Source organism: Argiope bruennichi, chromosome 8, assembly GCF_947563725.1.
Source record: "Argiope bruennichi chromosome 8, qqArgBrue1.1, whole genome shotgun sequence".
Classification (NCBI taxonomy): domain Eukaryota; kingdom Metazoa; phylum Arthropoda; class Arachnida; order Araneae; family Araneidae; genus Argiope; species Argiope bruennichi.
This window is the reverse complement of record NC_079158.1, coordinates 81,172,193-81,197,092: the sequence shown is the minus strand read 5'-3', so window position 1 is coordinate 81,197,092 and position 24,900 is coordinate 81,172,193. Positions and strand designations below refer to the sequence as shown.

The window sequence follows — 24,900 nt, the reverse complement described above, 5'->3', positions numbered from 1 at the left end:
AATAATCATAGAAAATCCACAGGAACTCAGAATTTCACAGCAAACGGTTTGGCTGGAACTTAACACTATCAATTCCAAATACTTTTAGAATATTGAAAAAAAAATTCTGAGTTACTAATTCCCCTTTAGCAGAAAAATCCTTTTTCACTTCAAAACCATAATGGCAACCTGATTACTTAATGGATAGATATAAAAATAAGAATCACGCTTATTTGATGTCTATTTACATAATATATGCTTGGTCATCTTTTGAGAATCTCTTGAATCTGTCCCTCAACCTCCTCTTGGGTTAGAGTCTCTTAAACAAAACGCACGCCACTGGAATTCAGGCAATAATATTTAACGAAGAAAGAAGAAATTTCGCAGTGATATACAGGCATCTCAGGGGCCTGCCTAGTTTTGTTTAATGGACATTTAAGTTTATACAGGAAAAAATTTTGCTTGTTTTTTTTAAAGTTTCTTTGATCAAATTATTTCAATAAGGATCTCAATAGTTCTGAATTAATAATTTAAGTTTGGAAAGATATGAACTTCAGATTCAACAATTGTTGCATAACAAATGGAATTTAATTCAATTTCAGGTTGTTGTTTACCTAAAGGATTTACGCTGAAGTTATGTCAGCAGTCTCCCTGGAGTTTCAGCAGTCTCCCTGGTTGAAGAGGTACATAGACCTGAACACTGAAATGAGGACCAAGGCAACCAATGACTTTGAAAAAGACTTCTTCAAACTTATGAACAACTCGGTCTTTGGCAAGACGATGGAAAATATCAGGAAGCGGCTCGATATTAGGCTAGTATGTGATCCCCAGAAAGCGGAGAAGCTAGTTGCTAAGCCCAACTTCAAGGGAAGGACCATTTTCGACGAAAGATTAGTCGCTGTGCATATGAACAAGACGAAAGTTATCTTTAATAAGCCAATATACGTCGGCATGAGTATATTAGATCTATCGAAGCATCTAATGTACGACTTTCATTATAATGTTATGAAGCCTAAATACGGGGGCGATATCAAGTTATTGTACATGGACACTGACAGTTACATCTATGACATACAGACCGAGGATTTTTATAAGGATATGAAAGGAATGATTAACTGCTTTGATACGTCGGATTGCCCAGAAAATAACAAATATGAAATGCCACAGGTAAATAAAAAGGTTCTGGGGAAAATGAAGGATGAGCATGCTGGAAAAATTATGGAAGAATTCGTCGGATTAAGATCAAAAAGGTATGCTTGTAAGACTGAAACAGACATGGTAAAAAAGTCAAAAGATGTTAAGAAATGCGTAGTAAAAAACAGGATATCTTTCGATGACTATAAAAACTGTTTGTTCTCACACCAACAACAGTACAGAACAATGAATCTCCTTAGAAGCAAGAAACACGAGATCCATTCAATACAAGTGAACAAGATAGCGCTGTCCGACAAGGACGACAAACGACATATCTTGGAAGATGGTATCCATACCTTGGCGCACGGCCACTATGCGATACAAAAATAAAAATATTTTAGTTGTAATAAATGGCTGAAGATTTAGATTGGAACGAATTTTCTAAGAAACCTCTAACAGAAGAAGTTTTGTCTGCATTGGCTGATTTTGTAAACTGGCGGTATGTCTTCCAGTACTCACCTTTAAGTGAAGCCTTCATAGAGGAGAATGCAACTGAAGAAGATCGGTCTATTATCTCCCAATTTCAGAAATTGTCGGAATCGTTTATGGAAAAACATGAAAAAGATTTAGATTGGAGTACCCTGTGTAGATTTCAAAAGATGTCTGAGGCGTTTATGGAGAGACATATCAACTTACTAGACTGGTGGGCTGTGTCATCTCGTCAAACTCTGAGTGAACCATTCATTAAGAAATATCTTGAAAAGTTGGATCTGGAACTCGTATCGGCTAATCAAAAACTCAGTCAAAGTATGATTAGACAATGTGCAGACCGACTTCACTGGAAAAGTATAACACGGTATCAGACCTTTGACGAAGCCTTTGCTCTAGAGTTCCAGAATAAGATAGATTGGTGTTACCTTTTCAGATACAAATTGCATATTTTATCTGATGATTTCTACTCGCTTCATTTCAGAAAAATAGTTTGCGTATTATTAGCTGCAATATGCAATCAAGTTTCATTTTATGACCCTATCAATGATCCATGAATATGGTTTCAAAAATGGTTTTTCAATACTTGGAAAAGTATTAAAAGATGTTTGCTAAACGATTCATCGTAGTCTCTAATGTAGGTTTTTAAAACCTTTGGTTTCTAAAAGTGGGGTTGATAAAAGACGTTTTTGAACCATACTTTTAAAAAGGGGTTTGGAATTAATGGTGAATGCTATATTATTATTTTTTAATAGTGGGTGGGATACTATGGCTAAAATAGAGCCATTGTTTTCTAAAAGTGGGTGGAGAAATTATGTTTTTTTCCATACCATTGATTTCTAAAGGTGGGTTCGATTTCAGTCGCTGAAATAGGACCATTACTTTCTAAAAGTGGGTGCGGTTTTTATGGAGGGTTGAAAGCCATTGTTTTCTAAAAGCGGGTGGATATTTTATGGAGGGGCCGAGAGCCATTGTTTTTAAAAGTGGGTGGATATTTTATGGGGGCGCTTTATGGCCTAAACGTCACTGCGCCAGCTCTCTCATATGCACACTACTTTTTATTTTTACACACTACTTTTTATTTTACTACTACACATTTTTATTTTTAAATAATTAAGACTGATATGCGAAGAAATGTCTATAATTGAAGTACTTTTCCTTTCATTATCACATTTTGTAAATTCATGAAGTTACTAATGCTTACTAAATATATAATATTTTAATTTTATATCATTTTTTTATCACTCAAATTGTTAACATCTTATCATTTACCTGCATGCGATTGATTTGATATGAAAAACAAAATGCACTGATTTAAGCATCTCTTTAATTCAATAAATTCTGATAATTCATACAGTTTATTTCATTTTAATTTAATTTTAAAGTTATTCAATACATTTTTCATATTTAAATGAACTGTTGATCATAATTCAGTTATATTGTCAATATTGTTAATAATATAATACTAATATTGTTTCCTTTTTCTTCATCATAATTCTAATGCTAATTTAAGAATTATTTTTAATACTTGGAGAGAAAAGAAATATAATCCTTATAAAATATGATGTGCAGTTTAACATTTAAGTGTGAGCTCCGTTTTACATTTCAGAAAAATAAGAACTAACTAAAACTTCGTTTAAAATATCACTAACAATGTGTATTGTTTTATAATTTAATGTTGTATATATTTTTTTTTATTCCAATCATACAAAGATAAATATTCGAACTGCAAGGGGCATATTTTTACTAAATAAAGCTTTGATCAATAACATTTTGGGTGTATACAATTTCATATATAGAACAATAGAAATGTCTACAATTCAGACATATTTTCAGATTAATTTGCATGCGCAAATGCAGTTTATTTTGTTTGTATTTTATTGAACTCAGTGTGATGATGTGAAAGATGCTTAAAACCCTAAAGTGTTAGAAAAAACAACTAGCACATTAATATAAAAGTAGAAAAGATTCACGATGAAAAGGAAAACGCAAGGCGGAAGAAATACAATGGGACAATATTTTTATAATTTTCTGGAAGCATACTACACGTAATTCATATAATCCTTCTTGCAAAGAATTCTTTATTCGGATATATTCTGATAATCCTGAATTGTATGTTTAATATCACATCGTCAATTCTCCCAAATATGTAGTATAGATAATTTAAGTTTTGGTGTGAATAGAAAATTTAAATTTTTTTATAAATCTTTTGTACACATAATGTGAATTATTAAACTTCTGTAGAAATGAAATATAATTTTCGAACAAGTTCCATTCATCACGAATATAGAATATGAACGAGGGTATCTCAAAAGTAAAGATTATGCATAATTTACTGGCCAGTCCAAGATTCATAGATACCTTAATATTGTTGATAAAGCATAAACATGATTCCGCTCTTCTTTTAAGTTAAAAAAATTCTAGTTTTTAATAAAAATTAAAAAAATGGTTCATTCAAAAACTACAGCATCTATCCATCTTTCGAACAGAAAACGGATTCCTCATTGAAAAGAAATTCTGCCTGCTTAAATGCAATTTCTCTACTAAGACAATTTTTGATATTTTCATGAGAATTGACCAATTCTTCACTCTGTATAGAACATAGCAGTTTGTAGTGTGAAGAAAAATCATGTAAAAATGGCGGATGGAGGAATATATCTCGACAAAGGGTTTTTTTTTTTTTTTTTTTTTTTTTTTTTTTTACTATTTTTAACAACAGGCAGTGGGTGAACTTTGTCGTGTTGGAAAACTGCCATATTTAGTATGTCTCCATATTCAGGACGTGGCTCCTTCATTCCTTAACTATTGCTTTCATCATTCACTATCGATAGATAGTTTTAAAAAGTAATGTACCCAAGTCTGCATTTTGGATTTATTTAGTGTTTTACCAAGACCTTTGATAAGTGTAATTATCATTTATTCTTCGAAACTACTCATTCCAAGTTAACCCATTAAACGCCAAAACTCAAAATCATTATTTGTTTTCGATGCAAACAATACAAGTTACTATTTTGATCCCTTTTAATAGTAATTTAATATAAAAATAAGGAAATTGCACTTACCTATAAAAATATAAGGTGCTGGGTTGGCGCTACGTCAGCGGAAAAGAAGTACCAATGTTGATCGTTATCACGGAGCACTATGCCACATTTTTTTCATGTTTTAAACACTAGACATTTTTGTGAGCTTATTAAAGGGTGTAAAATAGTCAAAACACTTCTTTGAAAATTTTAATTTATTAAAAATTAAAAAATAAATGTAGTTGACATGCTTATTATGTAAGAATGAGGTGATATTAATTTCAAGTATGATATGCTTCACTACAATTGTGGTGTAAAGCAACTTCACAAACATTGCAGCGATAAATAGTTTGGCTGTGGCAGTACTTGAAACGTAATCTTCTACTGTCTATAGACTTAACAATAAAATGTCCTTCGGATATTGGTTTTGTAAGGCTGAATTTGCTCGGACGTCCTGTAGCTGATCTTTTATTTTTTATCTCCCTATCCAAAGGCGTCTGTAACAGATGAAGCACAGCCTCTCGTCTAAAATATAACAGTGACTTTTTACTTCCTTCTTCAGAAAATCTTGATATTCTCCAAGCATTATTTAGTGCAACATCGATGAAATTTGACCACCACCATCTTTTGCCACGTACCCTAATTCTGTAGTTGGAAACAAAATTGTCACACAAATCTACACCACCAATTTTCTGATTATATTGCTCAATGCAGTGAGGTTGGGCTACTAATATTTTCTTCTTCTGATTTTTAGAGTATGGAGAAACATTTTTTAGTGGTTCAATTTCTCCAAACGTTGACCCTATTGTCACAACAGAGTTGTCGTTCCACAACAAGTGTCTTTTTGTTTTCTTCATATTGAAAAAAAAAGATTGAAAATATCTGCACTAGTTTTATCTTCTATGATTTATTTGATACTATCAATTGAAGCTTTTTCTTCATTTTTTGATTGAGGCCTATTAATTGGTTCCTTTCTTCCATCGCAATTCTTCCTTTTTCAGTTTTTTTTTTTTTTTAATCAGAACTTTTGGGAGGATCTAACTTCTTCTTTACATGAACTTCAACTTCCCCTGCAGTATCTCTAGGTAAAACTACATTATCGTTATTTAAAATATTTTCATTACCTTCTTCTTCATCACTAGCATCTGCTGTTTCTGGAAGTACGACAACAATATCGGTCTCATATACATCTTCGTCATCGGAATTTTGTTCCAAAATTTTATCCAAAGCTTCTTCTAACGTAAGATATCTTGTTCTTAGCATTTTAAACCACAGAGGATAAAAAAATTTCTACCAATAAGACGCACAGTACTGAAATGAAATCTTTCAAAAAGGATAACAGTCTACCCCTTTTCCGCTAACGTTGCGCAAACGCAACACCTGTTTTTCCTTTCTCCTCCACCCCCACAGAAACATCTGCTGTGTGGAATGTTCTGACAAATAGTGACCTTGGCTAAAGCACTTCACAACCAACCCCCAATTTACTTTTAATTTTTATTTTTTCTAAGAAAAAATGAGTTTAGAAATTTGAACAAAAAAAAAATGTTTAAAGTAAAACATCGGTTATTAGGTGTAACATAATTTATTTAAGACAATTTTTTCACTGATTTGTTAGTAGTGCTATTCTTTAACATAAAACTGTAATTTATTCATAAATTGGTTTCATCGTTATTTTTTTATATTTATTTATATTGACCGTTGCGTCAACGCAACACCATCGGTTAATGGGTTAAATTTGATGAGATATATTAACTTTAAATGATATACTTCAAATGATATATGCAATCAATGTACTTCTCCTGTCTCTTTTCATTTCAATGAAATAGCATAAAGATAACATCCCACTAATGCTGTTTCTTTGGCACAAAACTTATTATTGTTGCTATGCTAAAACAATATATATATATATTTATTTAAATATTAACCAGAGAATACCAAATTTTTTTAAAGTTGTTGCTAAATGTGGTTCCCCATTTTTTTCAGGCAAGCAGTAATTTTAACACAGTTGATTAAAATGGTGGAGGAGCCCAATAATATTCTTCATTATTTATGAATTCAATAAATATTCTTAATTTCTTAATGAGTAAGACATTACACATATTATGCAACATTCCCTGTGGAATTTCTGATTTATTCGAAATTCATTTCGAAAGATTTTCTTTTATTAAACTTCATAATTTAACATATATGAATATGATAAACCCTCACTTTCATGTTGAAGATTTTGTAACTTCTTTACCATGGTCTGTAATTCATGTTCAAGCTGCTCTTCACTATTTAAACCTTCAACGCGTATTCACTTTTCCCCAAGTTACTTGGAGAATATTTGAAACTGGGAATCATTTAGTTTCCAGTGGTCATCTATGTTCATCATCATTCGTCTAATTGTTCAGCAGAATCTTTATGGTTTCTGAATCTAAATAAGCAAGAGAAACTGAAAAAAAAAAAAAAAAAAAAATGGAATATATCATTAATTTTATCACTCAGAGATTTAACAACGCTAAGAAAAATTAACTTATATAATGAATGCTTTGTTTACTGATATTACTGCGCTTATTTTCGATGCGCGCTTTTAATATCCTTTCTCTTTTTGCATACTGATGAATTGAGATAAGCATGGATTAACATTTACAATAGATTATTAGTGTTGTTTTTTTTAAAGGCATGGTTTGAATCATGTTTAAATAGGGAAATAATAATTTTTTTACTTACTACTTAATTGTTTAGTGTGGTTTTAAGGCTCTAGAGCCTTTTTCGTTTTGAATTCTAAAGGAAATAGCTAATAAACACATTTTTAATACTATGACTATCATTTACTTCTGATGAAGTCTTAAATTTCTTATACTTTTTACGTTTGTAATAATAGTTTTCTGGAACTAATTTCGAATTACTTTCGGTTTTCGATAGTTGTTACAGATTTCTGTATCACTAGAAACATCGCTGGCTGATATTTCGAAAAAATCCAGAAATTTTAATAAAACAATTCATTGCAGTTCTAGATAAAGTTACTAAAAGTTTCTATGAAGAAGCATGTTTCAGAATTTTGTACATTGGTATATATTCTGTATGTAATAAAAAATCTCTGTAATTCAGTAATAGGAAATCGTCTTAAATAAAATGTTTAAAAGAAACTGGCATTTGTAAAATTAATAATTAAGAAATAGTTTCTTTTAAGTAAATCTTTTATAATGAACATTTATTTGTAATATTAATAAAGATTTCAACTAGATTTCTGAGCAAGCAGGTGTTTTTTTAAACAGCAGATTTGTTTTCATATTTTTATTAAAATTGTAAAAAGTTTACAATTAAAATTACTTATTATTAAGATCTTTTAATTTTTAAATTACGTTAAATTTATCAAAGTGAATGATAGCGATGATAATACCGTAATTACTGAAGACATGAGATTTCAAAGATTGTGACTGAATAGCAAAGTAAATGAATAAGGACTTAGTAAAAGGAAATAAAAACATTCGAATTCAATGGAATCTTGAAACAAACTTAATTACGCTCGTTTCAACCAAATCTTTAATACATTTTCTCCTTTTGAAACGTTTTTTTGTGACTTGACTTTTTTCCCCCTGACATAAAAAAAATGTTTTCGTTGCAAGCTCTGACATATTTAGTTTAAAGCTAATTACTTAAGTAGCTTCCTACTTTCACTAAAGTTTTTTTTTAAAAAATCACTGATGTTTTCAGTGCAATGCATGCTCAGTCAGTGGTTCTCAATCGGAAGAAAATCTGTGAATTTAATTAATATAATACTGAAAATAACTAATACATAAACAATTTATATTGGCAAAATTATAAACTTTGTTTCAATTAATATATTATGTGCGTATCGTAATTGTTAAAGTAAAACATATTTTATTTTTTATTTAGCTTCTTCCACTAATGAGCAAAAAAAAAGCAAGAAAACTTGAAATAAAAATTATCTTGATTTAAAGTATAATTAAATTTGTATTTGACATAAATAATGGATAATAATTCCGTTATAATTTAACTAACGTGTTAAAAAATAAATAAGAAAATTTTAAGTGAAAATTATCTTGATTTAAAGTAAAATTAAATTTATATTTGACAAAAATAATGATTGATAATTTAGTTATTATTCAATTTCTGAAATATAATTTAGTGCTACATATTATATTGATTAAATAAGAAAAAAATAAATAATTAATAAATTACAGTATATCTTTTTGACGGTGACTCTTAATAATAATTTTTCTATGTACAATTAAATATTCTTGATTATTATTTTAATAATTATTTAAACAGTTTAAATGATTTCGATAAAGATGTTTTTTTATCAATGATAATTTCAGTGCAATTCATGCTTCGTCATTGGCTCTCAGTTGAAATAAATCTGTGAAATTAATTAATATAATATAGAAAATCGATAATGCATAAATAGTTTTTGTTGGTACAAATTATTAATTTTTTTTTCACTGGAGGAATTATATGCTTATCGTAATTGTGAGAGAAAACAAAAATTTTGATTTTTTAATGGAATTTGAATTAAATGGAAATTATCTTGACTTTAAGTATAATTAAATTCATATTTTACAGAAATAATGAGTGATATTTCAGTTATAGTTCAATTTCTGAAATCTAATTTAGTGTTATATAGTATATTAATTAAATAATAAAAATTCAAATAACTTATTAATAATATTTTTTTTTCTTTTCACCAGTTAATAACTTTTTCAAAGTAAAACTAGATATTTTTATCGTGTATCGGGTAAGCTTTTTATAATGCCAACCAATATATATTATATTGGCTTAAATTATTGAACTAAGTGATATTGATAAAACAATATATTTTTCACTAATTTATGTTTATTTTTATCAGCGATATTCATTCTGTTCTTTCTCAACCATTTGAATGAAGTCAGAACTCAAAAGTGATAACCGAGGGAGAGGGGTTGGAAACAATTACTTCTGACAAAAGAAATCTTGTCAGTCTTCTAGTATTCGACTAGCATTCTGAAATTTGTCTTGGAATTTTACACATCCGATCAGTAAGATAAGTGAAAAAATCTCCTTCGATGACTAATTGGATCGACGATAAATCAGAAAAAGTTATTCTCTTTTTAATTGTCATTATATGTTAAACGGAATCTATGGAACGGAATTTAATTTACCCCTCTCTGCTGAGAAGGGTAAATTAAATTTCTTGTATAGAAATTTATTATTTACTAAAGCTCTCCATCTTTCGATAATTATAAATTGTCTAATTCTTTTATTCTTGGTGTATCTGCTTTCTTATATTCTATATCAAAATTATTCAAAGTAAAAGTACGATTTTATGTTATTTTTTTAGTGGATATTGGCAATTACTTCTCTATTATGAATTTTTTGGTTTAGTAGAAATGTAAATCATGATATACTTCTTTATACTGTATAAAATCATAATCTAAAATATAAGCGCTAATATATTATCAGCATATAAATTAATTATTTATTTTAATATATTATCCGTTTTTGCATATATAAATATATATAGAGAGCGAACAGTTTTCTATGCATGCAATCATTTATTCAATAAAATAAATATATCCTTCTTTTAATTTTAGAAAATTGTCATAATGGTACTTAAGTTTAACAATAGACATAACATTTTTGATAAGGAAATTCTGATAAATATGAGAAAGCTTTTTGTATGAAAAATATTGCCTTGTGTATTAAATTTGAGGAAATATATTTCTGTTTACAAATAATTTAGTATATTTATGAACATAAAGAATTTTCTTAACTCTTTTTAAGTGTGCATAAACTCTATTTTAACAGTCATATATTATAAGATTTTTTTATTATATGTTCATGGAGGTATGTGCTTCTTTTCAGTATAATCTTATTACTTATTTCTAAACTCTTTTAAACTTAGAAAGTTAAATTTTAATTTTGGACTGCATGTCTGCACACGAATGTTTTGAAATTAAAAAAAAGTGATTAAATCTTTGCTAAAATTCGATACTAATAATAAGAAATATTATAATTATCAGCTTTTCTTAATATTATATGTTAAAGATTCTTTTTTGTATGTAATCAAGGAAACTTTTTTTTCTTTTTTTAATTGTCAAGCAATAAATACATAGCTTGATATGGTTCTTATTTTACATTTTTAATCAAGAGAGATAATTTTGGTGATTTCTTTTGGATATATAGATTTAAAGAAATATAATGTAGAATCTTGTGTGAATGAATGAATGATGTGAAATCACATTTTTTAGAAATTATTTAATTCCTAAAAAAAAAGAGAGCGTTAATTATTTTTCAGAAAATAATGAGTTATCTTTCGAAAATCAGAAGATCAGTATACATTTATAGTAAAAAACCAATAAACTAGTTTTCAAATTAACAATTTGTATATCTTTTTTTTTTCTTTCAAAGTAAGTTTTAGAAGAACATAATCAAGTGTCATTCTCGTCGTCGAATCAATACTCAAACTTAGTCTCTTTCATAATAACCCTTAAAAAAATTGAAATCGTGGTTTTAATACAAGTAAAATCAAATGAAAGAAATCATCGTTTATACTGCAGCAACTGGAATTAATTACAAAATACATATCAAAATTAATTACAAATATTTTAGAACATGATTGTAACAGAAAATATTCAACATTCTTATATTTTTACATTTACAAATATTTCCATTGAAACAGGAAATTTATACAATGACTCTTCATGAGGTTATATATTAATTAAAATAGGAGGATATTTCTGAGGTTATATCTGTTTATTTTCTCTTGTGAAAGGCGTGCTTCCTTGGGACGAAACTGGATTTGTCTGAAGGAAATATTGCCGCTTCAGAAAATATTCTTAGATTAATTAAATTTGATATGACTAATCCGGTTTTCTTCATTGTGTGCAAGCTTGCAGTTACGGTTACCGTTTTCGGAAAGACTCTGGAAGACAGATATAAAAAGAATGAAGTAATATTATTTCTTAACAGATGCCAACTCTAGAGAAATGTTGACATCAGATACAGCATCGACTTCAGTTTATTTTGACGATGTTTATTTGGGACACTGTGTATAAATGCACTTCAAAATCATGACAGTTTATGAAATGTTGGAAAAAGGTTTTATATGAAAATTTAATTCTTAGATCAAGATAACTCCTCCTCTCATTCATATTTAAATATTAATAAGCGTTTCTTTCATGGAGGTGAACATTTTTAGTTATAAAATGCTTTCTTCTGCTATAAATGTTTTTACATTTTGAGCTGATAGGAAGCCATTCTTAAACATTGGTCGAAGATTATAATTAATTCAATTTACATTTTCTTTCTACAATTCACAAAGTAATGTAATTGTGGATAGATAATGAATATGGTTTCTACTCATAATTATTAACGCGGTATTAAATAAAACTATACATGTATAGCTGGAAACGATAAATTATGTTTAATAGAAAAAAATGAGGATAAAAATAAAAATGTATCAATATTTCTGAACTTTATATTTTGTTAGCTAGAAGGCTTGCAAGGAGTAATTTAATATTGCAAATTAAGTTTATTATTTAATAGATTATTAGAGCCTTATTTATAATAGTAACATAGAATATTGGAGAGGAATCGACACTACAATTACACATATAGACTCAATAAAATTGGACCCTGGATTTAGATTAGAGAGGGCCTAAAATGTCCGATGCTTATTAAGTAAAATACTGTTTGCCTATTTGTAGAAACTAGAAAATTAGAATATGATACTTCCTGAACGAAACATAGCTTGTTGCCCAAAATATATTTTATTGACGATAAATATTTGTGTTGAGTCCTAGTTATGCAAGCTTAGTAAAAGATAATGACAGGCATTGAAAAAAAAAACATTAAATCATTTTTTTTCAAATTACTATAAATTATCTGTCATAAGTAACAGATGGTCAAATGTTTTTTCCGATGATAATCATGCGACAGATACAAAAACATACTTCAGTGATGGACAATAAAAATGCGGAATTACATTGGACCATAATACAAGGTGTTCCACAAGGTATGCAACGTCTACTACTTACCTATTCGGATAGAGGACATCAAGACGAGTAGTTTAATATATAATGTGTGGGGTCTCCGAATATAGCGTCGTAGTCTAATATAGGTGTGTTATAAAAACTTAAAGAGATAAGAAGAAAAAAAAAGTGAAAGTCAATGTTTATTGAAAACTTTTAATGGAACATATTTTCGAAATGTCGACAACTCGAATAAATGACATGACGAAGTCTGAAACGAAATTCGAAAATCGTTTTCTGGAAAACATCTTTCCAATTTCTTTGATCTCTGATCCAATTGCTGCTCTCAAGTCATCTAATGTTAAGGGTTGTGTGAGATACACTGTGTCTTTCAGATTTCTTCATAAAAATAGTCACAAGGATTAAGATCCGGACAGTAAGGTGGCCACTCTATAATATTGTCAATTTTTGTAATGGAATCCTATTCAATAAGTCTATCGTGAAGATGTTCCGCTAAGTGATCGAAGTTTCGCTGATGCGGTGAGATCTAGCGTCATCTTGCATAAACCAGTAATTACTTATCTTGTATACGTCATGCAAGAATGGGATAACACCATTACTCAACACGTCAGAATAAATTTCAACGATGTCATTTTAGATAAAAAAAGATGTCCCAATGATGCATTCGTCAGATAACGCAGACCAAACAGTGAGCTTAAGTGGGTGCAGTGGTTGAACTGTTGCATGGTGAAGATTTTCAGTGGGCTAGAATTGTTGAGTTTCAGTGGGCTATGAAAGTGGAAGTGCGCCTCTTCACTAAACCAGATCCGATTAAAAATTAGTTTCGCCAAATTCAACCTTATTAATCATCGTGTTTGCAAAATCGAACTTTTTAAAACCATTTAAACCATTTTCTTCTTCTCAATGGTTGCTACAAATTTACATAGTTACCTGGTGAAGCTTTTATATTGTACAATCGTTGTATGTTTCGTAATTTGTAATACAGACTGTCGGATTTGTAATTAATGCTTTTCGCGTAATTAGACTATGACGCTATATTCGGAGACCCCACATATTATATATCAAAATACTTATCTTGGTATGTTCTGTCAGAATCTCTAAATATTAGAAGCTGTACACACCCTATATATTATTCCTATTTTTTTTTTGTTCAGATGCCATGATGCAACTTGAGATGATTTCATGCATATGACACCGGTATAATCTATTGGGTGTAAAATATGAATATTTCCGATAAGAGACCGAAAATACCGACATCCAGAATAGCCACCCCCCTTGGCATGCAGTAAACTTATACTATTTAAAAATTCCAAAAGATAATACATAAATGACGAATTAGCATTATCAGAAATATGATATAGATGAAATAAGATTTATCATACTCAGGATTTTTCTATTTTATATTTAATGCAAAAAGATTTTTCATATATAATTTTTCTCCCTTTTATTTTATTATGCAGGATTTAACATAACTCGTTATGTACCTTTCCAGTTAAGTAAATTTTATTTTTAATGTTTATTTTAAATAAAAGTATTTCTTTTCAATATAATTCCTGAATACATTAACTTAAAAAAAAAACCTAAGAAAAATTGCCTTAAAATTTGGAGTAGGGAATAGAAATATGATGTCATATACTACTACCCTTTTCAAATAGCATCATATATCAGTTCCCTCAATGAAGAGATAAAATTAAATCAATATATGAACAAATAATTTTATAAATCACAAACGAATTATTTTCTATCGAAGACTAACGTTCATTGCATTTGTGTTTCATCTGTATTACAGTTCCATAATCAATGCAATAAGACCAGCTTCAAAAGTCACTATTTCTAAATATATATCTAAATATGAAAAAAAAAGATTAGTTTGAATATTTTTTTTTATCTTTAGCAAATAACTGAAACAAAATCTTTTGCTCAGAAACAAATATTGACAAAGACGTACATTGGATTTCTTATGCAATAGAAATCTCTCGTCTTCGTGCATAAAGTGGCAAAAATATAGCCTTGAAGATTTCATTTCCAGTGTATCTTGATGAAAAAAAAAGGTATATGTTTTCTATGTTTAACTTACGCTTTCCCAAGATTCGAAATATCTCACTCTTGCTACACTTTCTGGTTATATTTAAGTTAATGTAAAAATGCTCTTCAAACTCCGGAGGAGATTTCGAGCGTAAAATTAAAATACTCAACTTTTTATTTGGCAGTCAATTTTGTTGCGGAAATAAAACTTTTGAATTAGCTTCTTTATGGAAAAATATGAAGAAGCGGAGGAATATTTTATTCAAAAACATAAATTAATGATCAATTTCTGATTATTCATCCTAAACAGACTGAAGAAAGTTACGAAACATCTATTTAGTGAAAATATTCAGTATGTATTATCTTTACAAATATAATCTAAAAATTAATAAAATGTTATTTTCTTTGCCGAAAAATTTAATATTTTTAAGAAATGATGGGCAAATATTTATTATTGATAAAAAACAGAAATAATGTTTATTTTTCTATAAATCCATCATTTTTCGATAAGACGATTATGAATTTCATGTTTTACTAACACAAGAGATTCGCAAGAACAGTGGATATGTTTATATTCCAACCATTTATTATTTTTTTTATTTATTTCATTTTTTCATTTAATCGTTATTATTTTAATTATTTTTAAATTTAATTAATTTATAATTTCAATTTTAATTAGTTTGGTTTATTTAATTTTAACCAAATCACTTAAACATAAATTTCTTATTATTCATTCAACAAATCAATTTAAATATCAAATTGTAAAACAGATATGATATAGTGTACTTAAATAGCCACCCATCTATATATTATGAACATGAATTTCACTAATAGAGTCAAGTCTCATGATAACATAATATAATTAAAAGTACAACTTAGAAATTAAACTATTTTCTAACTGCACATTCCCTTCTTCCACGGAATTCTAATTTCCATTGTCCTAATCTCTTTCCTATGCAGATAATATGCAGAGTATTTTTTATTTAGCTTTAATTGTTGAAAAAAATCATGTAAATTAACATTTAGAGCATAGGTTTCCAAAGTGGTCCAGGTGGACCCCCAGGGGGGGTGGACCCACACGGGGGTCCACGTAGACGTGAAAAGAAAACAGGGGTTCACAAGTTGTAAGTGGGGGTCCACGAAAAATTTTCTGGTTTTCATAATAAAGAACAAAACTTTTGGCTTGGATTTACCTATCAATGTAGGTAGGTAGCCTCATTCCCTAGGTAGGTACTCAGAAATATTCGAGACTCAGTTCAAACACAGAATTAAATAGAACAATAGATAATAGTACAAGTGTACTCCACATGTCGAGACTTCCAAAGTGCCGCCCGTGCGCCCGCTCGTCTGGGATGCTTGTTTAGACTTGCAAAGGGATAAAATGCGACTTGCGCTCTGCTACTTTTTTGAAGCTGAAAATGTGTTACTTTTTTGAAATTGAAAATGTGCTACTTTTTTTTTTCTTCTTAACATCTCCAATTTTGGGTGATATTTTTTATGAATTTTGAGAATACAGTAGAAATGTAGCAACAGGAGGTCTACCGAAAATAGTAAAACTTTAAAAATGGAAATAGGAAAAGTGGAATAGTAAAACTTTAAAAGTGGTCCACGAGAAAAAAAGTTTGGGAACCTCTGATTTAGAGACTTAAATGAAGTGGTTTTAGCTTAACTTCAAAATGAAAACCATTCTTAAAAGTTATGTAAAGAAAAAATTTAAAGATATATAAAATTGATAAATACGTTGTAAAATACTTAAATTGTTATATTAAAAGGATGCATTTATTTGAATTGTAAAATGATGTGAAAATCACTTCTAAATAGAAGTAATTCCGTAAATTATTTTGAGAAATACAAAGGCTTTGTATTATTTTTAAATAATTGAAATTTGAATTAACGATTCAAAATAAAATATGTTTTAAATGACAACATCAGCCCTCCAAACTATTGTTGAATTTGCTAGTTTTGAGTCAAGTAGTGCGGCTTGTAGTTCGCCATTAGGCCTAAAGATATATTCAGCATGGACCTCACTGTGTATATTAAAGTTATCAGCACCAACATTGTCAGAACTAGAGAAATCTGAAGCCTATTTTCACTATTTTCCATGGAACTCCTTTTCGTAGTATTTAATAATTAATTAAGTTTAATCCAAAATATGTCCTGTACCTCTATTTATGATTCTGTAGTCTTCCTGTAGTTCCATTTTCAAATTTTTCTCTTTCTCTTATTTTACTAAAAACTTCTTAGATCATAGGGCACACATGCAGTATGACCTTTCTTGAAATTTTTTAGGTGAAAAGATACTCTTGCTCATTGTTGTAAAGGGCAAACCATTATTAGGGCAATCGACTATCAAGGTGACTTTACAAATGCTATATTTTGGATCAAATATTTCAAGGGCTGAGAGAACCAGACATTTTGTCATTCTATAATAGTTGCATGACAAAACAAAGAGAGAATTATATTATATCATTTGTTATATATTAGTAAGTATTATATTATGTCAAAAATTCAAAGGCAAATGGATTTTCCTACATTCAGTTTTTCACATTTTAGAGTTCTGCTTTCCAAACCAGCTTCTTAAACATGATTTAAAAATGCCTATATATTTCTATAATATTAAATAAAAAATATAATAAGATGGAAATTTAGCTTCTTAGTGCAGTTCTTATAATTACCAGACCTAGTTTGTTAATATATACAACATTGCACTAGCTTTAACCCTTTAAAGTGCCATTTTTTTCCAGCCATATTATGTTGAAATATTTTTAGGCTTGAAATTAGAATAAGAAAAGATTCATTTAGCTTATTAGATAAATTTAATTTGATTAATTAATTAATTTGGTTAATTAATAATTAAGTAACAAGCCAAGACACATAGTTTTGTCTGAGATAACGAACTGAAGCATCTAAGATTCTGACTTGCTAAAAAAAAAATTGTCAGAACTTATGCCAACCTACATAATTTCATACAAAGATTGATAAATTTGGTGGGAAACATACTTCCCACGGCCCTACAAAGGGTTAATTGAATAATACTTCAAGTTGAATGTAAAAATATATCCATTCATATTAGCCTCTCCTTTCAACTGTTAATGTACAGCATATGATTTAGCAGTTGTTTTGGAGTTAATACATATCAATTTTTTTAAAAGTGTTATGGAAGTTTCTTTAATTCACACTTAGATCCAAAAAAATACAAGGATGTGTCAGGGTGTCTGGCGTATCTAATTACCCGCCTTAACATACGTATCAATAATTCTTTGCCTTTGTATTATGCTAATACACTTTTTTATGGATGTAGCTGTTAAATTAAAATCTGACGAGCAGATAGCATACATGCATTAAAAGCTAAAATATTTGATGCACAAATTGGACAATATTTTTTATTCATTTGCTTTATCAATTTCTCCGAAAGGCATTTACATTGTATGAAGACTCAAAATGCTGAATGTAACTGTGTTTGAAGATACAGAGTGTCTTTGTTTATAAGAAAAAGAATTGCCTTATCTTGTTTAAAACATCCATAATATTTTCTCATTGGATACTACTAGTTATACTAGTCACCTTTAGCAATTAGATATTTTGTCTAGGGTATTGGTTATATTTCATAACGTTTAAATCGCTTAGGGATAGTTTCTAGTACACTATTCCGCAATTATCTCTAAGGCATTAAAGCTATGTTATTTGAATTGTTTCATAAATACTCTGTTTATTGGGAACTTCGTATTTTCATCACTTTCCCTATAAAAAAATCCTGTAATTTTCAAAAAAATTTGAATTCGAAATTTTGATGAATGTACAAGTTGCAGACATCCTCACGTCCGAGGAATACATTTTAGAAAATATGTCATTTTATAAACTTCCTAAATTAAAAAAAAAAAAAAAAAACGTTTTGAGTTGCAAGGAAGAAATTTGAGATATATATTTTTACACCATATTTGCAGATTTCTATCAAATAATACACGGGCTGCATTCATAGAAACTTTTAAAGGTATGTGATGCGCGAGGATAGAACCTGGGACCTTGTAATTTGCTGTCCAGTAACATAACCATTATGCAAAAGCAATTGCTCGTGCAGCGTAGTTGTTAACTGGCTTATATGCTATTCACCACAGACTCTCCCTCAAGTGAGTCGGAGGTGACACGAACGATATGGCTGTTGAGTGGTGATGTACTTTAGCTGTTGTCTTATGGGCCTGTACCCAGTTGAGTAGCGAGTGTGTGTGGGTGAGTGGTTGCTGATGCTGCTGCTGCAAGTGAGTCTAGAGACTTTGTTTGCGAGTAGATGGCTCCACAACAGCTTTACGAAGGTTGAAGTTTCATCGTCCGAGGTCACCAATTTAGCGGTGTTTGGGATGCGCGAGGATAGAACCTGGGACTTTGTGGTTCGCAGTTCAATAACATAACTATTATGCAAAAGCAATTGCCCGTGCAATGTAGTTGTTAACTGGCTTATATGCTATTCACCACAAACTTATCTATACAGCTGTTACAATATAAGTTAATAGATAACTATAAAGAGAAGAGGGTTAAATGAGTAAAGGTTTGTACATAGATATAACATCCAAAGTGTAGATATGAAGCAGATCTTGAAGCAAATCCATCAAATGGAATGAATGTCTGTAAATGTGTAATTCTACGAGCGTATGAACACGATAACTAAAATAATCCAAAAACATGAAATTCGGTGCATGATTTTGCAACTAAAATTGTAGTATGTTTTAACTGGGAATTGTAAAAATATATAAAACACACATTCGCTGTACTGTGTGTGTATCATGCAACTGCATTCTTGCGATTAATCACCGGAAAGTTCATTATATATTTCATTTCTGTATTTTCTTTTGAAACTTTTGTTGCTAATGGCATATTGTTATTAAAAAGCAAGTGCATTTATTCTCGAATATACTAGAACATTTAGATGAGACCACTCTTACCGGTTTGCATGTACGCTATAGATCTCTCTTGTCTCTCATTATTGGAAGGCAAGCATAAGGTTAAAAAATATATGAAAGAATGAAACAGTGAGTTTCAGAGTAACAAGATAATAGATTGTTGAATTGCGGTGAAAAAAATCTAGGACAAAATTTCACAACTACTAAATTGATATCATTAAAAATACATTTTTTAAAATTTTGAAACAGAGTAAAACTTACATTTTGAAGGGATATTTTCGGAAGTTATAACAAAAACATCTAAATTAATTTTAAATTAAATAAAGTTTCAGTTAAACATTTCAAATAAATCGCTCCAAAGGACACATTCCGACCTTCCAAGATATATGCAAGTTACAAGTGGTAATTGTGGTTGATAGTTGGTCTTCATATAAATACAAAAACTATTAAATTAATTAAAGGTAATTAAAAATAAAAATTCATATACTAACCAAAGCAGCAGTAATTTCATTCTATATAATAAAAATTAATTTGTTAGTAGTTTGAGTGAAGTGAGAATAATTAAATTATTTCTGCATTTCAAAATTATGACTAAATAATTTTAATTAGAAATTGCTTCAAAGAAATTGATTTTCAGATTAATTTAATTTCAGTTTAAATTAATTTATTGAGAGTGCTTTCTACATTTTTATTTTTAAAATTATAACAATAAAAATTTTTGTTTATAATGGCACTTGCAATAGACAAGCTTTCTGAAAAAGTCAGCGATTTTAAGCCAAGGGATTGTCTCTTGTTTTAGTAGCGCCATCTAGGACCAATAGTACTTCTTAGCATCACATTTGCAACCCCTTTTTACAGGGGGGCACACTCACACATAGAACAGATGAAGAACATCTATGCACGAACCGGGACTCGCACCCAGGACGTCCAGATCACGGAGAAGATGCGCTGTCCCTATGCCAGGACGACATCTCAATAAAAATAGTAGATGCTATTAAAAAACTGGCATTCTATAATCGAACTTTAAGAAAAATATTGCATTATATCAAAGCTGAATATGAAATAGATGTTATATTTTTATTATATTCATATTCACTGTAAATTTCAAAGGAACAAAAATCAAGAAAAATTAGAAAATCACTTTTCTATAGATATACAAATAAGTTTTGTGTGTGAGTGTTTGGAAAATAGATCCGATATAAGCGGATTATTGTAAGCATGCTTGACATAAGCTTCTTAGAACCTGATACACAAGAAGATATTTATGAAAACAATAATTGTGATAGCAGCACTTTTCAAAAAAAAAAATATTTATTCCATATTGACTAAATTTCGGAGAAAGATTTACAATACAAATATTAAGTTCTACTTAAAAATTAACAATTTTGATTATTAGATGAATAAGATTTGTATGAAGAGTATTCCATTTATTCCTATAGTAACCAAATTCGGTGACTTGCAGTTTTTACACCTATATTGAGAGATCAAAATTTCGATAAATCTTTTATACTTAACATTACTTTAGTGTTGTACATTTTACAAAGCACCTCTAATTTTCTATATTTCTAATCACTTCTAAAAATCTGAATTTCAATCTGAAACTGGTAGTTATTATGACCAATTAGACCGCGGTGGCCTCGTGGTAAGATCTCGGAGACGAAAACCGAGGGTTTCAGGTTCGAAATCCGATTCTACCGAAGAACCATCGTGTCCGCAGGTCTGGTGCACGTTTAACGCCCTCCCGCGTGTGTGGTGTGGTGTGGAGAGAGGGGCGCAAGCTCAGGTATCATCCTCGTCATCCGACAGCGACTCAAAATTACGAGGTCGGTCCCAAAACATCCCAAGTTTTGCTTTAAAACGGGACGTTAATATAACTAAACTAAGCTGTTATACATGATCATTATATATGTATGTGTATATATATATATATATATATAAATCGTTATTTTGTAAGAATGGTTGCATAAAATTAGATACTCATAATATTCTAAAAACGCTAAATCTTGACAATTTAGCTATCACCAATAAAATACAAACTCAGATAAAAATTTCTGTTAAAATTAAATTAATTTGAATTTCATTATAATCACGAAAAGTATCATATTTAAACATATTTAATTTTTGAAAAAATAATAATAAAAAAAATGTACGGCAGTTAATATATACCCTTTAAAATATATTTCTTTTTATATTTAAGTCATTTTAATGTATAATTTACCAAATATATCCAGGGAAAAACTTCGAAAAGGTGCTTGTTTTTAAGTATTCTAATTAAAATTTTAAACCCCTTCAAAATGCACGTGCCCACTTTCAAAATCATGTTTATGCAAAATTCCCTGTAATCTACAAAATATTATAGCAGTATATATACATTCTTCTTTATTATCAATTCAAACAAAAAGCAATTGTATTTTCTTAGTAGTTTTCGAAATTTCTGGACATGCAAAATTGAAAGAATTTTAAAGCTGTTCATTTATTAATTTCATGTTTTTGATTCTTTAAATAACATTCAAAGGTTTGTTTTAAAGATTTTGCATGCGTAAAGTCAGTTCTTAAATTAAATTGGGTATGCCAAGCCATAAGCATGACTTTCTCGGAATGTCTATTTAAAGAATGGCTGCAAATTCTGAACATAATTAGAGATTATTTGCAGTTAAACAATTTCTAATAGATGTTATTGACATGTAACGCAGTTTATTAATCTGTAAATAAATTGCAGCTTGATTTATATTTATAAATCTAATCACCAATAAATTTAAGAAAAGTATATATAAAAAACAAATGAAAAGTCATCAATTGTGAGGATGTATAGGAAAAAATAGTAATTTGTTATAATCTAAGTAATAATATTTACTTTAAACTTTTCTCAGTTGGTAAATTTAAAAATAATTTTGATCGTTTTAATTCTTTAATATTTTTTATTGATTGTGAATTTTAATTCTAGTTTAAAAAAGAATTTCTATTAAAATAATATTATATGTATAATAAATCTGATATTTCTCTATCAATACATCTAACTATGATAGCAAAATAATAAATAACTATATATTATTATTAATATACAAACTAAGTTTAAATGGCTATTTAAAATATTTTAAAAGCAATTATTTAATGATTATTTTTTATTTTAAACATTTGAGGTAATAAATACGCTTTAAAATATTTTAGTTCTTATGATAACCATTCAAGAGGAGAGCAAGAACTCATCACCATCTTTACTCGAAGTTCATCTTATTACTAACGTGTACTAGCACAATATTTTTGGTAGCTTATAAATCGTCTTCAAAGCCAAGATAATTCATGCAGAATATTAGTTAAATCAATTATTAAAACATTAATGATAGAATGCATAACTATGCCCTGTAATATAATTATGTAATATCTGTAATGTATTTCTGGTTTTATTGTTTTTCATGATTAAAGGGTAATGCATTTATTTTAAGCTTAAATCTATGTGGTGAATAATTAACTTTTCTGCATTTGCTTTTAAAATAATGCAGTTTAATGGTATTTGTTGGGTTAAAATATTTGTGAAATGTAAAATTGTACACCAAAACTTTGAAGAAGTCAGTTAAATTAAAGAACGCATACCAAGTAATAAATTATGAATAAAGGAACAATAAGGAATTTTATTAAAAAAATATGTAAAATAATCTATAAAATAAATAAATTTCCATCAGCATTATCAGGAATAGATATTGAAATAGTCATTTAACCAAGAAAACATCTATTTACTTGCTGGGCGAAAATATTCAAAAGTTTGGAGTGTATCAATTGACGCGATTGAAGAACTTATTTGGAGCTATTGCCAGAGAAACTTAGAAACTGTTGAATGTTTGAGATAACTGAATAAATAAAAGGAAATATTTGATTCCCAATAAAAAGGTATGGTTTGCAACAAAACATAAATATAATATATAATGGGAGAAAAAATAAGAAAAGTTATATGTAAATTGGGGTTGAAATTAATTATTAAGAAAACGCAATATTATTTGAGATCCTTAAATTCCAAAGCAAAAGTTATATTTTACTGTTCATAGCAAACTCGACTGGCTTCAATGACATTTTCTCAATTTAAAGATTGCAAAAACGCTTTTATTTGAAACCCTTTATATACATCTTAGAGCCCCTGATTTATGGTTCAGATAAACAGGCATAGATATTATTGATATTAAATTTATTTTTTACTACTTTATTGGATTTTTTCTAAAATTCTTTTTTTGAATATTTTAATAATTTTATGTAAAATAACGTATCATATCATTTTGCATTAGATATTAGAATTCAAAAAATATATATTTCCAATAAAAAAATTGAAATCGTTCTCTTTGAAATTGAATTTATTTTTCTAGCATAAATATCACTTTTTAAATTATTTTTTCACCTTTATGAGTAACTTGAATTTTTTCAGAATCTTAATAAGTACTGATTTTGATTAGTTTTAGTTTGTCTGAGTTAACAGTTTTTGTAGAATATTGGAAGCTTGGATTTCATATGCAAAAAATTCGTCCATCTGTCTGAAAGCGTAGTTAACATTTTGAACATTAGCGAATTTAAAGAAATGAAAATATAATTAGAGTCGTATAGAAGATAAATTAATTCCTTGTTATATATTCTTTATTTCTTGGAAGATAATTCCTCTATTGAAATAAAATTATTATTAGCTGGTGGTAAGATCTTTCCAGTTATTTAACAAAGCAAATGTTTGATTAATTCAAAAAACATTTTAAATTCAAAGAAATAATTCATTAAAACTTCTTGTACTTTGTGTAATAAACTGATTGTAAACAGACCTTGAATGTCATAGGATTCTAATGAATTAATACTATTTAAGAATAATACAATAAAATTTTCATTTTTTTTTATTTTTTATTTTACCTATTTTTTTCTACAATTTTATATCCGATAGATACGTACAAAAATGTTTTAAATATAAACTGTTCCGAAATGCTTCTTCTTCTGCATTTTACAATCACACGTACGAATCCCTTTACAACCTACTAAAAAGGAACAATAGAAAGTGCCAAAGCGTTGAGAGTTTTTTCTAAATCCCTTAAAAACGTTGAAAGATATATATTTTTTCTCGGGTCTCATTTTTAAATTTGAGGTAAAAGCTATTGCTTGAAAAATGCTCCCCGGAGGCGCGGTTACAAAGACTACCATATTGATTTCTGAAAAGCGGTGATTTCCCTCGAGATTTCATACCCATGACAGCTTTTCTGTAAAAAGAAATTTGAAAAAAGACAACAAAATCAGCTTTTTACCGGCCATGCTCAGATTTATTATTTTATATTCTAATAGATGCACACACATATGCACGCACATGTGTTCGCACCTGATTTATTTCATCTTCATTACTTAAAAGTTATCTCATCTTATTCA

At 28.8% G+C, this 24,900-nt stretch overlaps 1 protein-coding gene across 1 annotated transcript; it reads left to right on the top strand.

Moving 5' to 3' along the window:
* The first annotated feature begins 615 nt into the window (after positions 1–615).
* Positions 616–1,503, top strand: LOC129980675 (uncharacterized). Its single transcript, XM_056091056.1, has one exon. It carries the CDS (start codon positions 616–618, stop codon positions 1,501–1,503), a length of 888 nt encoding a protein of 295 aa, XP_055947031.1.
* Positions 1,504–24,900: the final 23,397 nt, after the last annotated feature.